At 33.3% G+C, this 27721-nt stretch overlaps 1 protein-coding gene across 2 annotated transcripts in view; it reads left to right on the top strand.

The window, feature by feature from the left end:
- Positions 1-27721, top strand: part of NR3C2 (nuclear receptor subfamily 3 group C member 2) — a 377266-nt gene that overhangs the window by 188314 nt on the left and 161231 nt on the right. The window contains exon 3 of one of the 2 annotated variants that reach the window (XM_051965553.1): positions 25421-25560. In XM_051965553.1, the coding sequence (XP_051821513.1) occupies positions 25421-25560 (140 nt within the window). Of the gene's footprint in view, positions 1-25420; positions 25573-27721 lie in introns of both variants that reach the window. The other variant, XM_051965552.1, reaches the window with a different exon arrangement.

The following is a 27721-nucleotide window of genomic DNA, read 5'->3' as shown; positions in this document are numbered from 1 at the left end:
CAAATCTAGGAAAATAGTTTAATCTCATCAAAAAAATGAAACTCACTTCCCTTTTTAGATCTAAACCAATCATTTTAGAGACTCATCTTAGAATTTTTCCAGGAATCAATCAAGGTCACAGGCCTAAAATTTGCAGACCTTTTTCCATAAAATTACAGCAGAAAGAGCTTGCTATATTTTGCAATAATGAAAGGTATATTTGTTTCACTGAGTGCTATATATTTTTGAACTAAGTAAAGTTTATAATAATAATATTGAGTATAATTATGGATTTCTTTACACATTAGAATAACTCATTTGTCCATGAGTCCAATATAGCTTGTAAGTTGAGAAAATTCTAATTCTCATCTCTTTCAAAATAGCAATATCATATTTCTTAGATTAAAATTATAATTTAATTTATAAGCTTAAACTTTTCCCATTCTCCATTTCAGTGAGTGAAGTTGTATTGTGAAGTTTTTCCTCCCTGTTCTTCATCTCTATGTCTTCATATACATAAATAGAAAAGAAAAATAACTTTTCATATCAAAACATCCCCACTCTGCACCACCACATGCTCTGTTGTCACAGTGCAAGTTTAGGCATTCTGTGAGTTGTTTGTTAGTTGATTGTTAGGCATTACTCCATTTTTTTTCTCTTGATAAAAAATATTTGGACATAAAGGTGTAACTCTTGCCAAACCAAACCCACTGAGAAAATACAAGATGAACTTGTGAATTTCTGGGAATTCAGTAATTCTTAAACATATTTGCATTTTATTCATCTCAGCAATTCTTACAATTAAAAAAACAATTAATATGCAGCATTTATTCAGTCTATGGATAGATCAGAGGTCACCCAATCTGTTTAGGGGAATTTTGCAGAATTTATGAAAGTGGAACCTCAAAGCAGATAAAGTAATTAGTAAGATAAAGTAATATATATATATATATACAAATAATTGTGAATGCCTTAGGCAGAAGTCTGTGGTTTAGTCCAGAGAACATAAGTAAATTGTCAAATATTTGCACAATTCTTTGTATTGACACCTCATCATCTACCTATCAAGTTTAAAGTAAAAATAATAGCAGAAAAAGGTGAAGGGAGTGAGTGCATGTAACAATGCACCTATTCTGCCCTTATATATGTTTAATGTTGAGATGTGTGTGTGCTTAAACATGAATACTATGGCCATCAGTAAACTTTACTCTGTGCAAAAGAATATATGGTGAAGAATTGGGAATAAAACATGATCTTTTTTTCTTTAAGTAGCTTATGAAAAGATAGGCTAGGTTATCAAATATATGGAGGAAATTTTTTCTTTCAATATGAGTAATCTGTTTCTTTTTATGTAAAAAATAACCAAATAACAATGGCCTTCTACCTATTGGCTATATCATCACTGGAGGATTTATAGATTACACCAATTGATAAGATTTGGATAAGTTTCTATCTCTTCTAGTGGAAGGCATAGTGATATTAACAAATTCAGGATCCATCAAAGTTCTAGTATTTTATTCATTGCATATTCTATTGCATATTCTAACATAATATAATATTCTAACACAGCTTTCCAAAAATCACTAATAAGTTTTCCTCGTTTCATAAGTCTTTTTCATTAAGTCTTTCTGACAAAGAGAATCACGCTTTTTGAAGAGATTAGACACAATATTTATTTGTAAATTGACTGTTAAAAGCTACAGTAATGATAATGATGATGATAATGGCTAGCATTTATTTAATGTCTAATATGCTAAGGACTGTTGTAAGCAACTTTACAAATATAGCTCTCCCTTTGATCTCATGATGGTTTAGGAAGTTTTAGGGGGTAGGGGTATCCATTGTTCTTTTATTGAAACAAAAGTTTGGTGATCATTTGTTAACTTTATTATAGAATTAGAAAATATCGGATTCTTTAAATATGGGCTGAATTGGATGATTTCTGAGGTTCTTTTTGTTGAGTTTCCGTGGTTTTGTGACTAAATGACTATAGAAAATATAATTCTTTCTGTATTGATTGGTTACAAAATACATTAGCATGTTCAGAATCTCATGTAGAGGTTTTGTTTCATGAAAAGATCATATAACTTAGAAACAGAAGACAGGCTGGATTGGGTGCGAAATATTACATAATTCACTTAAACTTTTTTTGAACTTCAGCTCTCTCTTATCTAATAGGATGATGTATTACTAGTTTTGTCTAAATTATATATTGGTTGAGAGAGCACATTGGATAATCTATGTAAAGTGATTTTATGACTGTAAATGATTGTGTAAATGATCTATTCCTATCTCCAAATCATGTTTTCCCTTATTACTCATAAGGAATTGGAATAAAGAGTTGAAAATTTTATTCCTTTTTTCTTATATAGCATTTAGGGTAACATTTGACTTGAGTTCGTGCTGATTTTTCCTTTGTTCCTAGATGAAAAATTATGGCTTATTGAATAAAATTCTTCCAAAAAATTTCATTTAATACCTTCCCTTTAGTGGTACAGTTAGTAAGATGGAGCAATGGACCTAAAATATCCTTTTTTCCCCCTATTTTTGGCTTCTATTATTATAAGATAATTTCATTAATTTAATTTAAAGACATTTTTTTTCAAATGAGTATCCATTAATTAAATCCCATTAAGTCCATTTTTATTGTACAACTACCTCTTCACAAGGATTTCTCTTGCTGCTCCATTTTGATTTGCTCATATCCTGCCACAATTAGACAAGCATTTTTTGGTTCGCAAGACCTGAACATACTGAAATGACAATCATATAATAAAAACCTTTGATTTTTAGAATTTATTTTCCAAATGACTGAAATTCATTTGTAGCCAAAGTTTCCTTGTTTCCTTCTTTAAACTTTTTTAGCAACTTCCTTCCAAGCCATTTTTAGATAACTCTTCTGACCAGACTTGTATATAGCCACCTTCCCAGTAATCTGCTAAATCATTTGCCAGTTGTCTTTTTGAACACCATCTGTTCTTAACAGAAGTTACCCCCAAAATACTTACCATATTCCGAAAGTTTTACTGATTTCACTGACCTGATTTCTTTTTAACAGATTTATTTTTTCTCACCTTCCTTATTATCTGACTCTACATAGATGATCAATTATTCTCTTTAAATCTTTGTTCCTATCGCACTTCTTACATACTTTTGTTCTTTTTTTAAAATCTGTATCTATCAGACTATTGCATTGTAAGATTTGAGCTGACTCTACTTGTCCTAGTAAGAAATCATCTGGAAGGGTCCTTCTTCCAATAGGATCTTGAATTTCCTCTTCTATTATGCTCTATCTCTGCATCTACACTCCAGATGGCTCATTTAGTCTTGACTCATTATGTTGTCCTGATCTCTGGCTTTTCCTTGTTTTGGGTCTTGAGTACTTATTTGGTATTCTGTCTCAACCTCTAGTCTCTGTGCTTTCTGCATCTAATCTAGCTTATAACCTGCTGCAATATTTTATATATTACTCCATGACATAGTATTTTTTCAAAAAATTATTCCATATCACTTGACTTTCTTAACTAATCACATGACATACAAATTAATTTAGAAGTTTTCATAATTCTCTTGTTAAGTAATTTTTCGTAATAGAAAATTAATATTAGATACAAAACTGCTCTTTTCTCTTTTGGGGATTTGCTATCAAGGCATCCATTTGTATCCTTATCTTTATATTTCCTTTCTGGAAGGCAACATTATTAAAAAACTCTTATTGGACCATGATAAATTTCCCTTTGCCATTCCATAAGAAGTCATATGTCTCAGACATGGATCCCAAATTTTAGTTTGTGTTCTGACTTACTCACCCAATGTAAACTCATATCAGATTGTCTGGGAGTCCCCAAAGATCATACTGCTATTATTTAAACTCAATTGTAGAATTCTAGGGTTGATCTTAGTGTGTGTGATTGGATAGAGAAACTGCTCATGACTCTAATCTTTAACCTTCATCTTAGTGCTATCCATTTGAACAAAATCAAAATGAAGCATTGAATTTTTTTTTTAAAAAAAATTTAAGTTTTTGAATAAAACAAATTTCTCTATAACATAGTACCAAAAAAAATTGCAAATGAAACTGTAAATCTACTGTGCCCAACTTGCTATTCCCTTAAAATATACAATTGAATTATAATGTAAATTTTTTTCTCCCCCATCTTAGAGATGGCTACCCACAGACATAAACAGATATATATTTGTAAAATTATTTTATACATATTTCTATTTATCAGTCCTTCCTCTAGAAACAGATACCATCTTTCTTCATATGGCCTTTATAGATAATTTGGGTATTTATAATAGAGAAAAATAACATTCACTCAGTCATTCTTTAAACAACATTGGTGTTACTATATACAATGTTCTTTTGATTCTGTTCATTTCACTATTAATTTTTTGTTCAAGCTTTTTCATGCTCTTCTAAAATTACTATTTATCATTTCTTATACCACAGTGGTATTCCATCACAATCAAATGCCACAACTTGTTCAACCATTCCCCAATTGATATTTACTAAAAAATAAGGCAAAAGCAATAATAATTATTAAATTTACTCAATACAAGACAAAAGCAGGAATAATCAAAAATATAATTTAACCATTAACCTGTGTCATCCTTTCCTACTACTGCATGTAGAATTTGGGGTGGAAAATGAGCACAGAAATTAAGCATGTGGGTTCATGAATGGGAAAATTAATGAGTCAAGGAAAACTCAATTCTAGACAACATGTCTTGATGTCATTAGTCTTTTCAGGAACAAATTATACCATGCAAAACTGCTTTTCTTCCAGATGCACCTCTTCTGGTCCTCAGTCATTCTTTTGCTGGGCAAAGATCTAATGCTTTTTAGTTAATTAACCAATGATAACTTCTTTTAGCTCATTCTACAAGGTGCTGAGGAAGTGTTGTGGTATGTTAGCATGGTGGGGAAGGGAAGAAAAAAATCAATATTTCATTTATTCTATTACTTGTAGCTTCCTTAAGCCAGAAAAACTCAAAGTTCATTAGTTTGCCTCTCAGGGTAATCCAGTGAAGCCCTCACAGCTCGTTTTCAGACAACAGAATTTTGCTTTTTTTCATCTTAAGCTTCTGGTACAGAATCTCTTTTCTAATAAGCACAGCTCAGAAAAAATAGATGCAAAGTTTGTTTCCCCTCCTGTTTCTCCCTCTTAAACCATAGAGGAAAATAGAGAGCAACCAGTCACCCCTAGTTACCCCTGTCTTAGGCTGTAAATGGTTCCTCATAGCAATAAGCTAGACAGCTCTGTACATCATTCCAGCATTCAACTCTCCTCTGGTCAAAGAACTCTCAGCTGACCAAACCTTTCTGCCAGCCAAAATGCAAAGCTAAGCCTCTCTTCCAATCAGCAGGCTTTCAGCATCATAGCCGTATAGAGTCAGAGTCAGCTGTGTAGCCTTCTCTATCTGCTGTTCCGTGTAATTCTTCCTCAGCTCAGCTGCCTTGTCTTATGCCCACCTTTTTCTTTTCTTCTCTTCCATCTTCTCTTCTTTCCTCTTTTTTTTAACTCCATCCCTCTCCATCTTTTTTTCTCTGGCTTCTTATATTGTCTAGTCCTTCAAATCAGGGCTCCCTGAAGGAGAGTGGTCATCTTTACCTTGTGAAGTAAAACTAAAGAAATTAACCTTTCTATCAGAAATGACTCTAGAAAGGTACATATAATTTTCCCATAGTTTCCAAATAAGCATTTGATTTAATTTATTAATTATAAACTTCAGAAAACATATTTCCATGTTTTTCATGTTGTGCAAGAAAAATCAGACCAAATGGGGAAAAAACATGAGAAAGGAAAAAAAACAAATCCCCCAAAAGTGAAAATACTATGCTTCGATCCACATTCAGTCTCCATAGTTTTCTCTCTCTGCATGCAATTGGCATTTTCCATCCCATGTCTATTTTAATTGTCTTCAATTACCACACTGTTGAAAAGAGCCAAGTCCATCACAGTTATTATCACATAATCATATTGTTATTATGTGCATTGTTCTCTGGACAATCCCCTTAATTTATGTTAACCTCATTTACCATTTTCAAGGATTACATTTTATTATTTTCTTTATCTGCTTCTGAATATTCTCTATCTTCTTTTTTTAATTATAGCTTTTTATTTTCAAAATATATACTTGGATAATTTTTGACTGTTCTAATTTTTCTCATTCCCTTCTCCCCCTCAGTCAGCAAGTAATCCAATATATGTTAAACATGCTTAATTCCTCTGTACATCTTTATACAATAATGTTGCACAAGAAAAATCAGATCCAAAAGGGAAAAAATATGAGAAAACAAAATGCAAACAAACAACTATAAAAACAGTGAAAATACTATGTTGTGATCCACATTCAGTTCCCCCTGTCCTCTCTCTGGATGCAGATGGATTTCTTCATGACAAAACCATTGGAACTGGTTTGAATCACCTCATTATCATGTCCATCAGACTTGATCATCGTATAATCTTGCTATACATTGTATGTACAATGATCTCCTGGCTCTGCTCACGTCACAGCATCAGTTCATGCAAGTCTCTTCAGGCCTCTCTGAAATCATCCTGTTGGTCATTTCTTACAGGACAATAATGTTCCATAACATTCACATACCATAACTTATTCGACCATTCTCTAATTGATGGACATCCATTCAGTTTCCAGTTTCTGCCACTACAAAGAGGGCTGCCACAAATATTCTGGCACATACAGGTCCCTTTTCCTTCTTCAATATCTCTTTAGGATACAAGCCTAGTAGAAACACTGCTGGATCAAAGGGTATGCAGAGTTTGATAACTTTTTGGGCATAATTCCAGATTGCTCTCCAGAATGGTTGGATTTGTTCACAACTCCACCAACAATGCATCAATGTCCCAGTTTTCCCGCGTTCCCTCCAACATTTATCATTATCTATTTCTATCATCTTAGCCAATCTGAGAGGCATATAGTGGTACCTGAGTTGTCTTAATTTGAATTTCTCTAATCAATAATGGTTCAGAGCACCTTTTCATGACTAGAAATGGTTGTAGTTTCTTCATCTGAAAATTACCTGTTCATATCCTTTGACCATTTATCAATTGGAGAATGGCTTGAATTCTTATAAAGTTGAGTCAGTTCTCTATATATTTTAGAAGTGAGGCTTTTATCAGAATTCTAGAATACAAAATTTTCTCAGTTTATTGCTTCTCTTCTAATTTTATTTGCACAACACCTTTTTAACTTTATAAAAGTTATCCATTTTGCATTTGATAATGTACTCAAGTTCTTCTTTGGCCACAAATTCCTTCCTTTTCTACTAATCTTAGAGGTAAACTATCCTTTTTTCTTCTAATTTGCTGATAATATCCCTTTTTATGTCTAAATTATGAACTCATTTTGACATTATCTTGGCATATGGTGTTAGGTATGGGTCAGTTCCTAGTTTTTGCCATACTAATTTCCAATTTTCCCAGCAATTTTTGTCAAATACCAAGTTCTTTCTTATCCCAAAATTTAGGGTCTTTGGTTTTGTCAAACACTAGATTATTATCTCTACCTTCTTAAACTGGATCCTTTATAGGGTCTTGTAACTGAATCGGGGGGTTGCAAAATGATTCATCATCAGTAAATGTTAGTTTTGTAAATCTATTTTATATACCTGTTTACCCAGGGTCACATAAAAATTTCTTGGTTAAAAAGTCGCAAGTAGAGAAAGTTTTAAGAAGGCCTGTTCTAGTTAATTTTTTGAAATATGACACTTCCTTACAAATCTCTTTCATCTCTCATTTGATTAATTTTTTCAACATTATAAAAAAAGAAAACTTTGGCAACCAGCATGGTAGTATCTTTATTAGGATCCATTGGATAATAATATTTTATGTTAATACTTTAATAACTCTTCTTTTTGCTTCCTACTTTAGTAAATACTTTCTGTTATTTTACTTTCAATAAGCAAGTATTTATCCTCCTTGCTCATATCCCACACCTCCCCACGCACATTGAGAGGATAACAACAACAAAATTATGTCAAGTAAAAAATAGTAATAACAAAGTCTTCCACTTGGCTTTTTAAAACCTATCTCCTTCCTACTTTTTATGGCTTAATATGTTTTACTTTCAGCATGTTGTATAATTGACCTACTTGTTGGTCTTCAAACAAAACACTCCCACCATTGTCTCCTTTTCTTTGTTTGGCTTGTCCACCAGGCCTGCCATGTGCTTTTTACTTGAATTCACCTTTTAATATGCCTGATTTTCTTCCAAACTCTGCTTAAAATCTACCTTGCTCTGGCATCCTTTCCTAATCCTGAGCTTTTAGTATCTTCTGAGATTATATTCTATCTATTCTATATAAACTTGTTTTATTGTCATATTTATCTCTTATTAAAATCAAAACTTCTTAAAGTTCAACAGGGATTATTTTTGTCTTTCTTTGTTTTCTCAGATCATTTCACAGTGTTTGGTCCATATTAAGCACTTAATAAATGCCTGTTAACTAAGCAACAAAAATTAAAAAATAAAATCAATCAGCCATAAATCTTTCTGTTATTGTAGAAAATTATCAAATGGTGTTGATTAGGTCTGTTGACAAGATGATTTCTAATATTAGCTAGTTTCTCATTTTGCTAGATAGCATTTTTTTCACTCCCTGATCATTTCTTATTACATTAATCAATAAATTAATGTGTCAAATACTGGGCTAATTGCTAGAGATACAAAAAGAGGCAAAAGATAGTTCCTGTTCTCAGGATCTTATAATCTGGTACGGGAGACAACAAATATATGAAAACAAGCTATATATAGGATAAAAATATACTGAATAAGTAGGAAATAATTTTAAAAAGAGAAGACACTAGAATTAAGAAGGATTTGAAAAGTCATCCTGTACAAGATAGGATTTTATGGGGATTCAAAGGAAGCCAGTAGAGGGAGAACACTCCAGACATAGGAACCGAGTTTGTTGTTGTTTTTCTCTTGTTCTGGAAGAAGACCATGACTTCAGGGAGGTGATGCTATGGCATGCAAGTGAATTGGATTTAAATGAGAAAGAATAGAGAGAATTCCTAGAGTAAAGAGAATATTGTTTGTAGAATAGTCAGAAGACCAAGGTCACTGAGTGGAAGAGTTCATGGCAAGAAGTAAGGTGCAAAAAAAGAGCAGGAAGGTAAAAGGGAGCCAGGTAATGAAGGGATTTGATCATAGTCATCTTTCTCACTTTGTCATGTTCAACCTCCCATATTTACCATCACTCTTGAGTAGATGACAGAAAAAAATATTCAAGAAGCAGAAACCTAGATGTCAGTTTGAAAGTTTGCATTGCTTGAGCCTTTGCAGTGTTTGAACCTCACTGGCATTGGAATTAATTCAAAGAAGGAAAATCTGTTAGAGACATCTCTCTCATCCCCTAGCATGATATTAAGTAGAAGAGGAAAAAATTTATGGGGAAAGGGGACAAAGATAAAAGGGAAGGCGGACTAAGAGAGAGAATAGTTAAAAGCAAAACGGTCTTTTGAGGAAAAATAGGATAAACATTGAGATTAAACAGAAGAAACAGGTTAGAGGGAACTACACAGTAATGATAACTATGAAGGCGAATGGAAGAGGTAATTCATCAAATGGAAGCAGAAAGCAGGATAAATTAGAAAGTACAATTCAACAGCATGTTGTTTACAGAAAATACATTTGAAACAGAAAAACACATAAAGATTTAAAATAAAGGACTAAAGGAGAATTTAATATACTTGAGCTGAACTTTAAAAAAAATCAATCTCAAAACAAAAGCAAAAATAGATAAAATTAAAAGAAATAATCAGAGAAATTATTTGCTAAAAAGTTTCATAAACAATGAAGTAATATCAAAAAATTTTACAAGCTTTTCTGATATATATATATATATATATATATATCTCAAATATATAGGAAATTGAGTCAACTTTATTTAAAAAATAAGAACCATTTCCCAATTGATAAATGGCCAAAGGATATAAATAGTTTTCAGAAGAAGAAATAAAAACTATCTCTAGTTATATAAAACAGTATTCTTGTTTAGAACAATAAAAATAAAAACAACTAGGAAGCATAACTTTATACCTACCAGAAATAACAAATGATGGATAACATAAAGGTAAATAGGTACAGAACCTGTTGGTGGAGTATATACGGGTTCAATCATTTTAGGAAATAATTTAGAACTTAGATTTAAGGGATATAAACTGTATTTATTTTTTATTCAGAAATAACACTACTAGGTCTATATTCCAAGAAGATAAAAGGAAAAGGACCAGTATCTACAAAAATATTTACAGCAGGGTTTTTTTTGGTTGTTGTTTGTTTGTTTGTTTGTGCTGGCAAAGAATTGGAAATGGAGGGGATGCTTATCAGTTGGGGAATAACTGAACAAGTTATGGCATATGATTGTGTTAGAGTGCTATGTTAGTATAAGAAAAATTAGAATGATGGTTTCAGGAGTTAAAAAAAAAAGATTGAGAAGACTATATGAATTGATGTAAAGTGAAATGAGAAGAACCAAGAAATCATTGTGCACAGTAACAATAGCGTTGTAATGATAATCAACTGTGAAAAAACCTGGCTATTCAATACAATGATCCAAGACAATTCTAAAGGATTATGAAATGCTGAGTTCAAATTAAAGTTTAAATTTTTTTTTGCATTTTCATTTGACAATCTGGCTAATATAGAAAAGCATTTTGTATGATTTCACATGTATAATTACTATATTGCTTGTCTTTGTAATCTCTTGAGGAGGGAACGAATTTGGAATTCAAAATGTAAAAAGAAAGAATGTTTAAAATAAGTAAATAACAAATTGGGGAAAATATTTTTAGCATGATATTCACGGTTAAGATGGCGGAGAGGAGGCTCACAGTTGCATAAGCTCCGCGCTTTCTCTCACTATCCACTTCATTACAAGCCTCTGAATCAATGCTTGACTGAAAAAAAACCCACAAATAGTTACCAAGAGAAGCCATCCTTGAGATCCGCCAAGAAAGGTCTGTCTTTACTGGAGGGCTGGGGCGGTTTTAGATCGGGCGCAGGCGGCGGGCAGCGGCAGTGAGGGCACAGGAGCAGACTGGAGAGGGGGTGGGGAGTGATCGCAGCCATCTCTGCGGGGAGAGCTTCGCTACAGGTTTGGAACCTGCAGCAAGTCAGCAGCCCAGCAGAGAAGCTAAAAACACCGGGGCTGAAGAATACAACCCCAAACAGCTGGAGTCTCTCAGGACCTGGCCGCCCCCTCTTCCCCCCCCCCTCAGTGACTCAGCACGCTTTGGGATCTCAGAGCGCAGGCGCAGCACAGTCCTGCTAGTGCCTCACTGCTACCCCCTGCAGTCTGTAGAGGAAGCTCGATAACACACCCAGCCCCCCCCCAAAGAAAGACTCCAGTTTTTTCTGTTTTTCTTTGGTAGTTTGTCTCTGATTAATAGACAGAATGAGCAAGAAGCTGAAGAGGACTTTAACCCTTGACAGCTTCTACACAGATAGAGAGCAGACTCTAAATCCTGAGGAGACTAAAAACAGGAAGTCCCCAGGTGAATCCCCAAAGGAGGAGATTGTCTGTTCCTCAGCACAGATGAACCTCATAGAAGTGATTAAAAAGGCTCTCACAAGGGAGCTAGAAGAAAAATGGGGAAAGCAGAGTGAGGCTTGGCAAAAGGAGAGGGAAGCTTGGGAAAAGGAGAGGGAGGCTTGGCAAAAGAGCCTGGAGAAAGTTAAAGAGAGAGTGGATAAAGAAGTAAAATCCTTGAAAAATAGGATTAGTGAACTGGAAACAGAAAACAGCTCTCCAAAAAACAAAATTGGCGAAATGGAACAAAATTCCACAGAACAAAAGAACTCAATTGGACAATTAGAGAAAGATTTTAAAAAAGTGAGTGAAGAGAATACTTCACTGAAAATCAGAATTGAACAAGTGGAATTGAATGACTCGAGGAGACAAGAAGAATCAGTCAAGCAAATCCAAAAAAATCAAACAATGGAGAAAAATGTGAAATACCTTCTGGGAAAGACAACAGACCTGGAAAACAGATCCAGGAGAGACAATCTGAGAATCATTGGACTCCCAGAAAAACATGATGAAAAAAAGAGCCTGGACACTGTCTTCCAGGAAATTATCAAAGAGAACTGCCCAGAAGTCATAGGAACAGAGGAAAAAATAAACATTGAAAGGATTCATCGATCACCCACTGAAAGGGATCCTAAAATCAAAACACCAAGGAATATAGTGGCCAAATGCCAGAACCCTCAGATGAAAGAAAAAATATTGCAAGCGGCTAGAAAAACCCAATTCAAGTATCAAGGAGCCACAATAAGGATCACCCAGGATCTGGCAGCATCCACATTAAAAGATCGAAGGGCCTGGAATATGATATTCCGAAAGGCTAAGAAACTTGGTATGCAACCAAAAATAACTTACCCAGCGAGAATGAGCATCTTTTTCCAGGGAAGAAGATGGACATTCAACGAAGTAAGCGAATTTCATCTATTTCTGATGAAAAAACCAGAACTTAACAAAAAGTTTGATCTACAAATATAGAACTCAAGAGAAATCTAAAAAGGTAAAGATTAATCTTGGGAACTATATTTTGACTATATAGATGTATAAAGAATACATGTATACCTTGTTCTAGAAATTGATGTGGAAAGGACATTGTACCAGAAAAAGGGTAAAGTGGGGGTAGTACATCTCATGAAGAGGCATAGGAAACCTATTATATCTGAGAGAAAGAATGGAGGGGGATGAATATAGTGGGTATCTTACTGCCTTCAGAATTGGCTTTAAGTGAAAAATCTTAAGACATATTCAATCTATGGTGAAACTTCTCCCATCTCATTGAAAAGTGAGAAGGGAAAAGTGGAAAGGGAAGGAATAAGCTAAGCGGAAGGGAATACGGGAACTGGGAGGGAAAGGGGTAAGATAGGGGGAGGAACTCTAAGGCGGGGGGAGGGACACTAAAAAGGGAGGGCTGTGAGAAGCAAGGGGTGCTCACAAGCTTAATACTTGGAAGGGGGGGAAAGGGGAAAGAAGGGAGGAAAGCATAAACCGGGGTTAACAAGATGGCAAGTAATACAGAATTGGTCATTCTAACCATAAATGTGAACGGGGTAAACTCCCCCATAAAGAGGAAGCGGTTAGCAGAATGGATTAAAAGCCAGAATCCTACAATATGTTGTTTACAGGAAACACACCTGAAGTGGGGAGATACATGCAGGTTAAAGGTAAAAGGTTGGAGCAAAATCTACTATGCTTCAGGTGAAGTCAAAAAAGCAGGGGTAGCCATCCTGATCTCAGATCAAGCTAAAGCAAAAATTGATCTAATTAAAAGAGATAAGGAAGGACACTATATCTTGCTAAAGGGTAGCATGGATAATGAAGCACTATCTATATTAAACATATATGCACCAAGTGGGGTAGCATCTAAATTCATAAAAGAGAAACTAAGAGAGCTGCAGGAAGAAATAGACAGTAAAACTATAATAGTGGGAGATCTTAACCTTGCACTCTCAGAATTAGATAAATCAAACCACAAAATAAATAAGAAAGAAGTCAAAGAGGTAAATAGAATACTAGAAAAGTTAGATATGATAGATCTCTGGAGAAAATGTAATGGAGACAGAAAGGAATACACTTTCTTTTCAGCAATTCATGGAACCTATACAAAAATTGACCATATATTAGGACATAAAAACCTCAAACTCAAATGCAGTAAGGCAGAAATAATAAATGCATCCTTTTCAGACCACGATGCAATGAAAATTACATTCAACAAAAAAGCAGGGGGAAGTAGACCAAAAAATAATTGGAAACTAAATAATCTCATACTAAAGAATGATTGGGTGAAACAGCAAATCATAGACATAATTAATAACTTCACCCAAGAAAACGATAATAATGAGACATCATACCAAAATGTATGGGATGCAGCCAAAGCGGTAATAAGGGGAAATTTCATATCTCTAGAGGCCTATTTGTATAAAATAGAGAAAGAGAAGGTCAATGAATTGGGTTTGCAATTAAAAATGCTAGAAAAGGAACAAATTAAAAACCCCCAGTCAAACACTAAACTTGAAATTCTAAAAGTAAAAGGTGAGATCAATAAAATTGAAAGTAAAAAAACTATTGAATTGATTAATAAAACTAAGAGTTGGTTCTATGAAAAAACCAACAAAATAGACAAACCCTTAGTAAATCTGATTAAAAAAGGAAAGAGGAAAATCAAATTGTTAGTCTTAAAAATGAAAAGGGAGAACTCACCACTAATGAAGAGGAAATTAGAGCAATAATTAGGAGTTACTTTGCCCAACTTTATGCCAATAAATTCGACAACTCAAATGAAATAGAAAAATACCTCCAAAAATACAGCTTGCCCAAACTAACAGAGGAAGAAGTAAATATCCTAAACAGTCCCATCTCAGAAAAAGAAATAGAACAAACTATCAATCAACTCCCTAAGAAAAAATCCCCAGGACCAGATGGATTTACATGTGAATTCTACCAAACATTTAAAGAACAATTAACTCCAATGTTATATAAACTATTTGAAAAAATAGGGATTGAAGGAGTCCTACCAAACTCCTTTTATGACACAGATATGGTACTGATACCTAAACCAGGTAGGCTGAAAACAGAGAAAGAAAATTATAGACCAATCTCCCTAATGAATATTGATGCTAAAATCTTAAATAAAATATTAGCAAAAAGATTACAGAAAATTGTCACCAGGATAATACACTATGACCAAGTAGGATTTATACCAGGAATGCAGGGCTGGTTCAATATTAGGAAAACTATTAGCATAATTGACTATATCAATAACCAAACAAACAAAAACCACATGATCATCTCAATAGATGCAGAAAAAGCATTTGATAAAATCCAACATCCATTCCTAATAAAAACACTTGAGAGCATAGGAATAAATGGACTTTTCCTTAAAATAGTCAGGAGCATATATTTAAAACCATCAGTAAGCATCATATGCAATGGGGAAAAACTGGAACCTTTCCCAGTAAGATCTGGAGTGAAGCAAGGTTGCCCACTATCACCATTATTATTTAATATCGTATTAGAAACACTAGCCTCGGCAATAAGAGTCGAGAAAGATATAAAAGGAATTAGAGTAGGCAATGAGGAAACCAAACTATCACTCTTTGCAGATGATATGATGGTATACCTAGAGAACCCCAGAGATTCTACCAAAAAGCTATTGGAAATAATTCATAATTTTAGCAAAGTAGCTGGCTACAAAATAAATCCCCATAAATCCTCAGCATTTTTATACATCACCAACAAAACCCAACAGCAAGAGATACAAAGAGAAATTCCATTCAGAATAACTGTTGATACCATAAAATATTTGGGAATCTATCTACCAAAGGAAAGTCAGGAATTATATGAGCAAAATTATAAAAAAGTCTCCACACAAATAAAGTCAGACTTAAATAATTGGAAAAATATTAAGTGCTCTTGGATCGGCCGAGCGAACATAATAAAGATGACAATACTCCCTAAACTAATCTATTTATTTAGTGCTATACCAATCAGACTTCCAAGAAAATATTTTATTGATCTAGAAAAAATAACAACAAAATTCATATGGAACAATAAAAAGTCGAGAATCTCAAGGGAATTAATGAAAAAAAAATCAAATGAAGGTGGCCTAGCTATACCTGATCTAAAATTATATTATAAAGCAGCAGTCACCAAAACCATTTGGTATTGGCTAAGAAATAGATTAGTGGATCAGTGGAAAAGGCTAGGCTCACAAGACAGAATAGTCAATTATAGCAATCTAGTGTTTGACAAACCCAAAGCCCCTAACTTCTGGGAAAAGAATTCATTATTTGATAAAAACTGCTGGGATAATTGGAAATTAGTATGGCAGAAATTAGGCATGGACCCACACTTAACACCATATACCAAGATAAGATCAAAATGGGTCTATGACCTAGGCATAAAGAACGAGACTATAAATAAATTAGAGGAACATAGAATAGTTTATCTCTCAGACTTGTGGAGGAGAAAGAAATTTGTGACCAAAGATGAACTAGAGACCATTACTGATCACAGAATAGAAAATTTCGATTACATCAAATTAAAAAGCTTTTGTACAAATAAAACTAATGCAAACAAGATTAGAAGGGAAGCAACAAACTGGGAAAACATTTTCACAGTTAAAGGTTCTGATAAAGGCCTCATTTCCAAAATATATAGAGAACTGACTCAAATTTATAAGAAATCAAGCCATTCTCCAATTGATAAATGGTCAAAGGATATGAACAGACAATTTTCAGAGGATGAGATTGAAACTATTACCACTCATATGAAAGAGTGTTCCAAATCATTATTGATCAGAGAAATGCAAATTAAGACAACTCTGAGATACCACTACACACCTGTCAGATTGGCTAAGATGACAGGAAAAAATAATGATGAATGTTGGAGGGGATGCGGGAAAACTGGGACACTAATGCATTGTTGGTGGAGTTGTGAACGAATCCAACCATTCTGGAGAGCAATCTGGAATTATGCCCAAAAAATTATCAAATTGTGCATACCCTTTGATCCAGCAGTGTTTCTATTGGGCTTATATCCCAAAGAAATACTAAAGAAGGGAAAGGGACCTGTATGTGCCAAAATGTTTGTAGCAGCCCTGTTTGTAGTGGCTAGAAACTGGAAAATGAATGGATGCCCATCAATTGGAGAATGGCTGGGTAAATTGTGGTATATGAATGTTATGGAATATTATTGTTCTGTAAGAAATGACCAGCAGGATGAATACAGAGAGGACTGGCGAGACTTACATGAACTGATGCCAAGTGAAATGAGCAGAACCAGGAGATCATTATACACTTCGACAACAATATTGTATGAGGACATATTTTGATGGAAGTGGATTTCTTTGACAAAGAGACCTGAGTTTCAATTGATAAATGACGGACAAAAGCAGCTACACCCAAAGAAAGAACACTGGGAAACGAATGTAAACTATCTGCATTTTTGTTTTTCTTCCCGGATTATTTATACCTTCTGAATCCAATTCTCCCTACGCAACAAGAGAACTGTTCGGTTCTGCAAACATATATTGTATCTAGGATATACTGCAACATATCCAACATATAAAGGACTGCTTGCCATCTAGGGGAGGGGGTGGAGGGAGGGAGGGGGAAAAAATCGGAACAGAAACGAGTGTCAATATAATGTAATTATTAAATAAAAAATTAAAAAAAAATAAAAATAAAATAAAAATAAAAAATAAAAAAAAAATAAAAAAAAAGCAAAAAAAAATATTTTTAGCATTTATTCAATATTTTTATTTTTCCCCAATTACTTATAAAACAATTTTTAACATTTCAGGGTTTTTTGAAACTTTGAGTTCCAAATTCTCTCCACTCTTCCCCTCCTTTGAGGTTTTTTTTTAAGTTTAATTTATGCTTGTAATCCCCACCAGTAATCCCCATATAGGCCCTCAGAGTTTATAGAAATAATAAATAGTAGTTGTTTAGGTCTTCTAGTTGACTCTTTTGTATTTATCTTAATTCTCTGTGAAAATTTCAATCAAATGATGATCAAACATAACAACAAATGATTTTATCTTTGACTAAAGAATTTCTGTGGTTGTTAAATTAAGAATTCCTACTTATTGGAGTTTGACATAATGTCAAAGTCTAGTAGATATAGAAATCTCAATGTCTGACCCTAGAGATGCCAACAATTCCTTCCCTATTGCTGTCTTCTCCTCATTTTTAGTTCTGCTTCAAAATATTTTACTGTCTTTAAATTGTATAATTTCATTATATATCAATTGGGTAATTCAAGTAGAGCATGGTGTTTTGGTTTTAGAAAAAAATTATTGTCACTTGGAGGCAAATTGGATTCATTTAAGTAAAATCTTGTGTCTAGAAATTACATACCTTATAGCCAGATAGTACTTTATTAAACAGTGTTCCTCTGCCAGATTTTATTAATGACATAAACTGTACTGAATTGTGATTTTACAACTACTATATTAAGAAAGATGAAGAAGAGTATCCTAGGAAGGAAATGACTAGTAATTGTTCTTTAAAATTTCAATTTCCTAGACTATTTATCTCTTTCAACCTAGTGAGAAAGTTTCTTCAGTAGCTGCCAGATAACTTTAGGTGTGACTTTATTCATCCAACTGACATTATAACCTGTGTTTAATGCATATGTGCATTATGTATTAGTTCATCACTAACCAGATTTTTTCATACTATCTAAAAATATTGATGAATCATTTAGCATTGAAAAAGATGTATGTATTTAAATAACATACACTAAATATCAATGCAATAATAAAATTAGAACTAGTTATTTCACATTTAATATGATCTAAACGAGTTTAGTTTAAACACAAGAAAATTGCTTTAAAAGTTCAGTTCATTTTATGAGTTGGGAAGGATACATTTTGCTTAAGTTGTTTTAAAAATTGGTTTGTTATACACATAATCTGTTTTTTTATTTTTAGTATTCCATGCCTTTTTATACAGTATAGTATGTGAGGAGATCTCACTGAATATTTACAATAATGAATAAATTTATTGTAAAGCCTGTTAAACTGTTAGAATGTAAGTAGAAAAACCAACAATGAGATTGTTGCAGCTGTCTAGGATAGATGAAGTCCTGAACTAGAATAGTGGCCATATGAACATAATTAAAGGGACTGACAAAATGATATATTTTAGAATAATACTCTTAAGACTTCGGAATAGTTTGACTTTGAGAAGAGGGATAGAAAAGAGCTAATGATGATTCCAACTTAGTTGATTAAATAGGATAATTATCCCCATAGTAAGAATTAGGGAAATTTGAAGGAGTAAAAAATTTAAAAATAGCTATTTTCAGACTGTCTACTCTCGTAAGATTGTAAATTGCTTGAGAAAAAAATAGTCTTGCATTTCGTTTAACTTTTACTCCTTCAAATTTCTTTTTATTTAATTTTTAATAATAGATTTTTGTCTTCAATATATATGCAAAGATAGTTTTCAACATTTACTTTTGTAATTGTGTTCCAAATTTTTCTCCCACTCCCTTCCCTAGAAAGCAAGCAATTCAATGTAGGTCAAACACGTGCAATTCTTCTAAACATATTTCCACATTTATCATATTGCACAAGAAAAATCAGATCAAAAAGGGAAAAAAATGAGAAAAAAAGCAAGCAAACAACAAAAAAAGTGAAAATACTATGTTGTAATCCACATTCAGCCTCTTTCTGGATGCAGATGGCTCTCTCTATCACAGGTCTGTTGGAATGGCCTGAGTTACCTCAATGTTGAAAAGAGCCAAGTCTCTCAGAATTCATCATTGTATGATCTTGTTGCTTTGTACAATGTTCTCTCTTGGTTCTCTCTCCAGGCCTTTCTGTAATCATTCTAACAGCTATGGTTAAACAGGCCATATGCTGGGTAAATCATAGATAATCTAAGAGGGAAGGCATTAAGATTAAGAAAGTGTGAAAAGGGGGGGGGTCTTTTTTGTTTTTTATTGAAGGTTGGACCTTAGTTGAGAGGGGCTGTTGGGTAGTTAAAGTGGTAGAGCACTGCATCTGGAATCAAGAAGACTCATCTTTTTGAATTCAAATCTGGCCTCAAACATTAAACTAGCTTTGTGTCTCTGGGCAAATGACTTAATTCTATTTGCCTCAGTTATCTCATCTGTAAAACAAGCTGGAGACTACTCTAGTATCTTTGTCAAGTCAATGTCAAATGGAATTAGAAGTCAGCCATGACTGAAAAATGACTCAATAATAAACAGCATCTTACCTGAGACTTGAAGAAAGTTAGGAGATGGAGATGAGGAAGGAGATTTCTAAGCATGAGAAATAAAGAAAATATCCCTGGATAAAGCTTTATAAGGTACCATATTTGAGGAACATTGAGGATTATCCTGCAAAGGAGAATGTGAAGGAACATTCAGGTCAAAGAACCAGGAGAAAGAACCAGATAAAGGAAAGAAAGGGAGGAGAAAGTATCCAGAAAAAGTGGGTGGTGAACAGTGATACAATATGCAGAACTCCCAAAGAATCTTGTACTTTGCAGTTAAGAGATTTGTTGGTAACCTTGGAAAGAATAGTACAGTAGAGGTGCAAATCTTGAAGTATTGCATTACAAAGGTGGAAAAGTATATGTAAGCATAAAGAGTTGAGACATCGAGTGAATAACTTTCCGAGAAGTTCATTTATAAAAGGAAGAACAAATATAGGATAATAATTTGAGGTGATAGGTTATGAAAATGTTGTTTAAGGAAGGGGGAAAGCGGAAAGCTTTGGGATATTTGTAAACAGGAGGGAAGATGCTGGAAAGATTGAAGTTGGGAGAGGGGTTATAAGTGGGTCTACACCACGTATATTTTACACTTCTTACATTAAAACCCTTGCAAACTTTAAAATATTATATACCTGTTTATTTACTTTTAGCTATTATTGTTGTTATTTATTAAAACAAATGAGAGTATAGCTGTTTAGAGAAGATCATCCAACTGAGTGGTCAGAATCCATCAAACTTATTTGGGAGCAGAACCAGGACTAAAAGTCTTGTTTCTTAACAAATGAAGAGGAAAAAAACACTAGACTCTGTTATTTCAGGTCTTCATTGTGGCATTTTTAACCTCTCCCAAACCTTTATATGGAATATGAAATTATTTGTTTCTATTGTAGAAACTACTGACCAAAATACAACTTTTTTTCAGCTATACTCACCAAAAGGGTAAAAGCAGGCATTGTACTTTATAATCTTGTAGCATTATAGGGAGGTGGATTGCTTTGATGGGAGAAGGCTTGTATGAGTAAAATTATAGGAAAGTAGAAACAAATTGTTAATTTGTTGATAAAAAGAAAAATTATCAAATTTGAACATTTGTGAAACTTATCAGAAACTGATTATTAAAATAGAATGTGATTTTTTTCATAGAAAAAAGTAGTGATTATCAATTTGTTATGTTTTACTGTATACTTTCATTAAGATATAAAAATGAGTTCCAGATAAAACTTTGTCATGAAATCCTATATCATTTAAGATGCTCCTTCTAGCATCTGTATCTTTTCTCCAATACAAGACCATGGGTTTTATGTGGTAGTTAATTTTTATATATAAAATATTCATGAAAGCCTATAATATTTTTGAAAGATTTGTTTAATATCAGTAAATTTAAAGCCTATTTTTCCTTAAAATTTAAAAATATGCTTACTTAAAATATATGAGCTATGTCTGCTCTTCTTCATATTTAAGAATAACTTATCTGACCCAGTATCAGTAAATAATGTTCTTCTGGATTTAGGGGAGAATGGTGATAGTTTGAGCAACAGAGTGTAAATAGCTCAGGAAAACCTACCTTGTGAATAGTGATTTATATTTGTAAGACAGCTGGTTGAGTTTTGGAGTACAGTTTGTAATCATAGAACAGAGTTTTTACTGTGCCAAGTTAAATAAACCGTATGGGGCTTGAACCTGTAACCCTGGCCTCATTAGCATTATCTACCTTCTATAAACTTATGCTCTAATAATGAGATTGGAGTATGACTTCAAAGCAAAGAACCAAACACTACTTTTATTGTTAAAAGTAATGAGTAAACAGGGGGATAGTTTGGAAGGGAGAATTCACATGTTCTAATCCATATAATTGGACAAGTTTTCATGTTACATATTTATTTTAATTCTTTGAATTCAGTGTGTGTGTGTATATGTACATATATATGTGTGTATATCTGTATATATACACACATATATTTATATATGACAGTCTCTTCAGTAGTGGTAAGTAAATTGTTTCATTTTTTTATTCTCATAATATTGAAGAATAAGTCAGATTCCATTTATAATTATCCCAGTGAAACAACAAAATAGTTGTAATAGAGTTCAATTTTATTTATAAGGACAGTAAAAACTGGTTTATTTGGTACTCAAGGCTTGGTATTCTCAAGTATCCAAGTACAAAGTAAAGGACTGCTGAATTAAAATTTTAATTCAATTCAGCTATATTTATTCAGCAACTATACCTGCAAGTCACTTGGCAAGGTGCTACCAATAAATAAAAAAAAAATGATCTGTCGTTACCTTCAGGAAACTGATAGTCTAATAAATGTGCCAAGACATGTAAAGAGTATTCTACTAGTTGGAATGTGGGAAGAACCAAGGGGGAGGAAGGAGTATGGACAGAGTGCTAAGAATCTATGAAGGGGAGCATCTGAGAAGACTCTAAGGGGAATTAGCACCTAACCTAGGATTAGAAGAGAAATCATTCAACAAGCCTTGTTATAAAGCTTATCTATAAGCTATATGTTTGCCATTGCTGGAATCTGAAAGTTTAGATTAAAAAGTGACATAGTTCCTACTTTCAAGAAACTTAGTTCTTTTGTGGAGGATATACTGTATAAATTGAAGAGTCACTGTGGGATACTTACTAAATAAATGAATGTTGGAAGAGGCTGTAATGATTGAAGGAATCGAAAAGGAGATGGCTCATGAGCTTAATTTTGAAGAGATACAAGGAGTTCAAGAAGTTAGGGAAAAGAACCTTCTACTTGCTGGACACTAGGCAGAGTCAGCCCAATTCAGAGTCTGTGAGAGGGAATAACATATAATCATGCTGGAAAAACAAAGGGGTTGAAATGACCAACAAAGGATTTCCTATTTTCCTAAAGGCAAAGGAGAGCTAATGATTGAAGTTTCTTTAACAAGAAAATGACATTGCAAGACCAGCACCCTTGGAATAGCAACTTAGTGGTCATGTTGAGAATAGATTTACAGTAAGAGAAATTTATTGACAAGAGATGTATTTGTGGGTATGGAAGTGTTCAGTGCTTACTACCAGGAATTATATTTACTGTTTTACAGATATTGTTTCATTTGCAAGATTAGGAGACTACTGCAGAAGTTCAAATGAGAGGTGATAAGAGCCTGAACTAAAATAGTTATGTTATGAGGAGTAAAAAGGGAGGGAGAATCGTCATTTATTTATTTATTTTAGAAAACTTTTTTAAAATTTATTTTGCAAAATACATGCAAAGATAGTTTTCAACAATCATCTTTACAAAACCTCATATTCCAAATTTTTCTTTTATATTGCAATTCTTCTAAATATGCACAATTATCATGTTGTGCAAGAAAAATCAGAAAAAAAAGTGAAAAAAAAATAACGTAAGAAAGGGGGGGATGCAACAAAACAAACAACAACAAAATAGGTGAAAATACTATGCTTTGATCCACATTCAGTCTCCATAGTTCTCTCTCTGGATGCAAATGGCTCCCTCTCTGTCACAAGTCTATTGGAATTGTCTTGAATCCCCTCATTGTTGAAACGAGCCAAGTCCATCAGATGATCATCACATAATCTTCTTGTTGCTATATATGATGTTTTCTTGGTTCTACTCACCTCACTTAGCATCTATTAATGTGAGTCTTTGCAGGCTGTTCTAAAATCAGCCTGCTCTTCATTTCTTATAGAGCAATAATTCCATTTCATTCATATCCCATAATTTATGCACCCATTCCCTAGCTGATGGGTATCCACTAGGTTTCCAGTTTCTGCCATTACAAAAAGAGTTGTGATAAACATTTTTGCACATGTGAGGTATTTTCCCTTTATTTATGATCTTTTTGGGATATAGACCCAGTATAAACACTGCTGGATTAAATGGTATGCACAGTTTGATAGCCCTTTATGCATATTTCCAAATTATTTTCCAAAATGGTTGGATCGCTTGACAACTCTACCCACAATGTATTAGTGTCCCATTTTTTCCCCTTTGAAGGGGATGTGTATTTAAGAAGTTAGCAGCTGATTGAATTTGGTATGGAGGGAATGAAAAAGAGGCAATTTCTGAGTGAAAGTGAAGAGTGGAGGATAACCCTAGGGTTGTAAACTTAGATACCGAGAAATAAGGCTGTACTTTAACAAAATTAAGTGAGTGAGAAAGTAAAGGGAAAAATAATGAGTTCTGTTTTAGATATGTTGAGATGTCGCTGGGACATTCAGCAGGCAGCTGGAAAACAGGAACTAGAATTCAGGCGATACATTCTGCAAAAGAGGTATAAGTTAAAAGATTTCAAATGGCAGAGAGGAGGGGAGGACTAGGTATGAGGCAATATTTTACTTTACCTCTGTAAGAATAAGATATATGAGAGAATGAGATTGAAGAACAGCCAAAGTTTGGAGGCAATATAGGATCTGAAATAGTAGAATATAAAATAAAGCAAAATAAATGTTAGATCTCGATTGTGGGGAACTTTAAATACCAGGCTAAAGCTTTTATTCAGTTGTCATTCAGAGGTCATTAAAGAATTTAGGGCAAGTGGATAACAGAAGATTATATTGGCATCCCAATAAAGTATGGATTAAAGGCAGTGAAATGAGTTGAGATTCTTACAATAACCCAGATAAATGGAAGCTTGAACTTAGAGTGAGTAGAAATAAATAGATAAAGGTAAGTAATACTGTGGTCATAGAAGCAACAGAAATTGGAATTTGATTGGATGGAAGAAATGTCGAAGACGGGATTCAGGTGACTCTTATTAAGATTTTAAGCCTTTTGTTAGCAATAGAAATTAGAAAGCTTGGAGGAATAGACTGTGGGATAAGCTAAAATTTGAATTCGAATTTGAGATGTGTATTGGAAATTTGACAGTTTTATTTATGCTTATATAAAATTACTGTGCTGGAGTACTACTTGGGGCAAATTAAATATTGTAATTTTATAACACATGTGAATAGTATTGCATATATCACAAAACCATGACAACCTACTTCATACAATTATACAAAGACTTGCTCATAAGTGCATTATAAATTATGGTTGACTAAAATAACTAGACAAAACTAAAATATAAGCAAGATATTTTGATATTAAGTTATAACTATGAGGATGACACAGATAGGTTTAGTGTTAAAATGCCACAATATTTTTTTTGCCTTCTTTATCCTATTTTAAATTTGATTCATGTTTGTTTTATTTCCTTCTCTTTCCATACCTTCCTGTCAGTCTGTTTCCCTCCTATATCAGTGAAATGATAGTCCAGCTCTTGTTAGTGTCCTCTCTCAACGCCAGGAATATAAGGTTCTATTCCTGTCTTCTGTAGAAATCAGAGATTGCTGAAGATTTCTATAATTCAATAATGAGAAAGTCTTAACCACCAACTAATAATAGCAGCTTACATTTATGTAGAACTTTAAGATTTTCAAAGTGCTTTTTATCCACTCTGATGTGATTTTCAAAAAAAATCACAATAATTTTGTAAGCCAGATGATTCAAAGATTAAAAAGGTGAGGAAAACAAATTTCAGTGAGATGACTCATGATAGGCCAACCTAGCTATATCTAGTCTTTTTCCAATATACCACATTGACCCTCCTAGACCTTACAAAGCATTTCCTTCACACAGTTGTGTATTAATGTTCCATTTCATATAATCTCAATCTTGTTTTGTTTTTACAGTTCTTCTTTACGAAGTGTTTCAACTACATCATCAAGACCTTCTAAAATATGTTTGGTATGTGGGGACGAGGCTTCGGGATGTCATTATGGGGTGGTGACCTGTGGCAGCTGCAAAGTGTTCTTCAAAAGAGCAGTGGAAGGTAAATGTTCCTGTGCGTGTTTCCTTTCTACTTTTTTCCCTTCATGTGTAACATATTTGTGCAGTAAAATCTTTAGCATTATAGAAAAGCCTTTAGATACAGTTTTTGAAGTAATTTGTCAGCAGTGAATATACTGTCTTATCTAAAATCCACCTGAAAGTTTCCTATTGCACAATCCTTAAAGGACAAACTTTTACAGTTAGCTTTGATCAGCTAGTCAAAAGTATTTCTTTTAGTTCACCCAGGTTCTTTGAAAAGGAGAAAATGCATTTTGCTCAAACTATATCTTGATTGAATGTAATATTATTTGAATATGACTATGCTAATGATTCTAGTGTCATAGCATTTTAAGCTGCTTTTTCTATTGTACATTAGTCTTAAAAGCCAGAACTTACTGTATTTAATCAGCAAACATCCTTTCTCTCTAGAAGGACCACCATTCTACTGAAAGAACTAGATCATCAGAAGGACAGTAACAGTGGTTAAGACTAAATTTTTTAGAAGCAAATGAAAATAGAGTAAAATCCGGATTTTATATAAAGAGTTGCAGGATCCAAGTGCATATTTGGTTGAGCATAAATATTTCTAGTAGTTCTAAATATTCTAAAAAAAATTATAAAAATTATAAAATTCTAAAATATTCTAAATATTATCTAGCAGTTCAAGGGCTGCTTCAGGTAAAATGCCTGGTAAGAACTAACTTTCACAGGTTAGTATTTATAATAATCTTAGATCCTAGAATTACAATGAGAAGGAATCAGATTATAGGATCATAAAATTAGGACTGGGAGGCAATCTATTCCAATTCCCTCATTCTACAGATGAAGAAATTAAGGTCCAAAGAAATGTTATCAAGTTATTACTTGATCATGGTCTTGCAGCAAGAGATAGGGCTGAGATTCAAATAAAAGGCCCTCTGAAGTACTCTTTTCACAGTGCTGAATTGTCTCCATTTTATCAAGGAGAAATAACATTCTTAAAATCCTGTATATTTTATCCTGGTTTCTCATTTCTAAATCATGGTTGCTACTTGGTAATTAATTAGCACAGGATTGATGACTGATCTTTAATCTGTTTTTAACTATTTTTAGTTAACTATTAAACTGTTTTTAACTATTCATGAAAATATGTATTATGATTAGTAGAATCATGGCTGTACAGTTACAGCATGTCTTTTCTAAGAAGATCAACATTAAGACCTTTTGAGTCTTTATTTTTCCTAAAGTTCTCAAGAAAATATATTGTCGTCTCTTTAAAGACCAGATAGAATTTACATTTTTAGTCTTGAGTCTAAGAGACAACACAGTAATACTATTTTATGAATGAGAGAAATTTATAATTAAACTTTTTCATTGTTTTAAGGTCAAATTTTCTACTGAAATAAGGGAAATATATTTTTTGACAGCCGCCTATTTCTTTCTCTCCATTTCTTATTTCAGTAGATATATTTGAATGTATCTCTTTCCCTTTACTACAGAGGTAGGGGTTAGAGTGTGGAATATAGCGGATATTGCCAGATGTGGTCCACATGTGGCTTTTGCTTAAATGCCTTTTATCTTTTCATATTCTAATTTTTATTATAAAAGATGGCTTTTTGAAGAGATGAAAGATGTTTGGAAATAAATGTGTCATAAAAACAAAAAAGCATCCACTAATTTTTTTTAAAAAAGCTAATTACTCCAGAAAAAATATTTTTTCTATAATACATATGGATGGAATGAAATACAGAGAGAGGTTAAATGACTTCCCTCAGGCCACAAGACAAATATGTGTTTGAGATGTAATTAGAATTCACTTTGTTTAATGTCCAGTTTATAGTCAAATCCTAGGTTAACTTAAATATGAAATTTACTTTGAGCTCTTTGGAAAAAATGGTATTGGATAAATATGAAATTCTATTTTATAACATACTTTTCAATACTTGTACTCAGTGTGTATGTGTCTCAGATACAACCACCACTGAAAGTTCTGATGGGCCATTATGATTTAAAATAGCATGAATTTGTGCTTATATGAAACAGGCCAGAAAGACTGTAGTGTGGGAAATCCAGTAAGGAAAGACAAATCATGTGTTCCTTTCCCTACTCAAACACTAAGACTGAGTGAAAGAGATTTGCAAAGCTGTGACATGAAATCACTTTATCCCTTTATCAAGATTTGC

The sequence above is a fragment of the Antechinus flavipes genome, chromosome 6, assembly GCF_016432865.1.
Source record: "Antechinus flavipes isolate AdamAnt ecotype Samford, QLD, Australia chromosome 6, AdamAnt_v2, whole genome shotgun sequence".
Lineage (NCBI taxonomy): Eukaryota > Metazoa > Chordata > Mammalia > Dasyuromorphia > Dasyuridae > Antechinus > Antechinus flavipes.
Note: the sequence above shows the minus strand (reverse complement) of the source record. Positions and strands in the feature narration are given on the sequence as shown.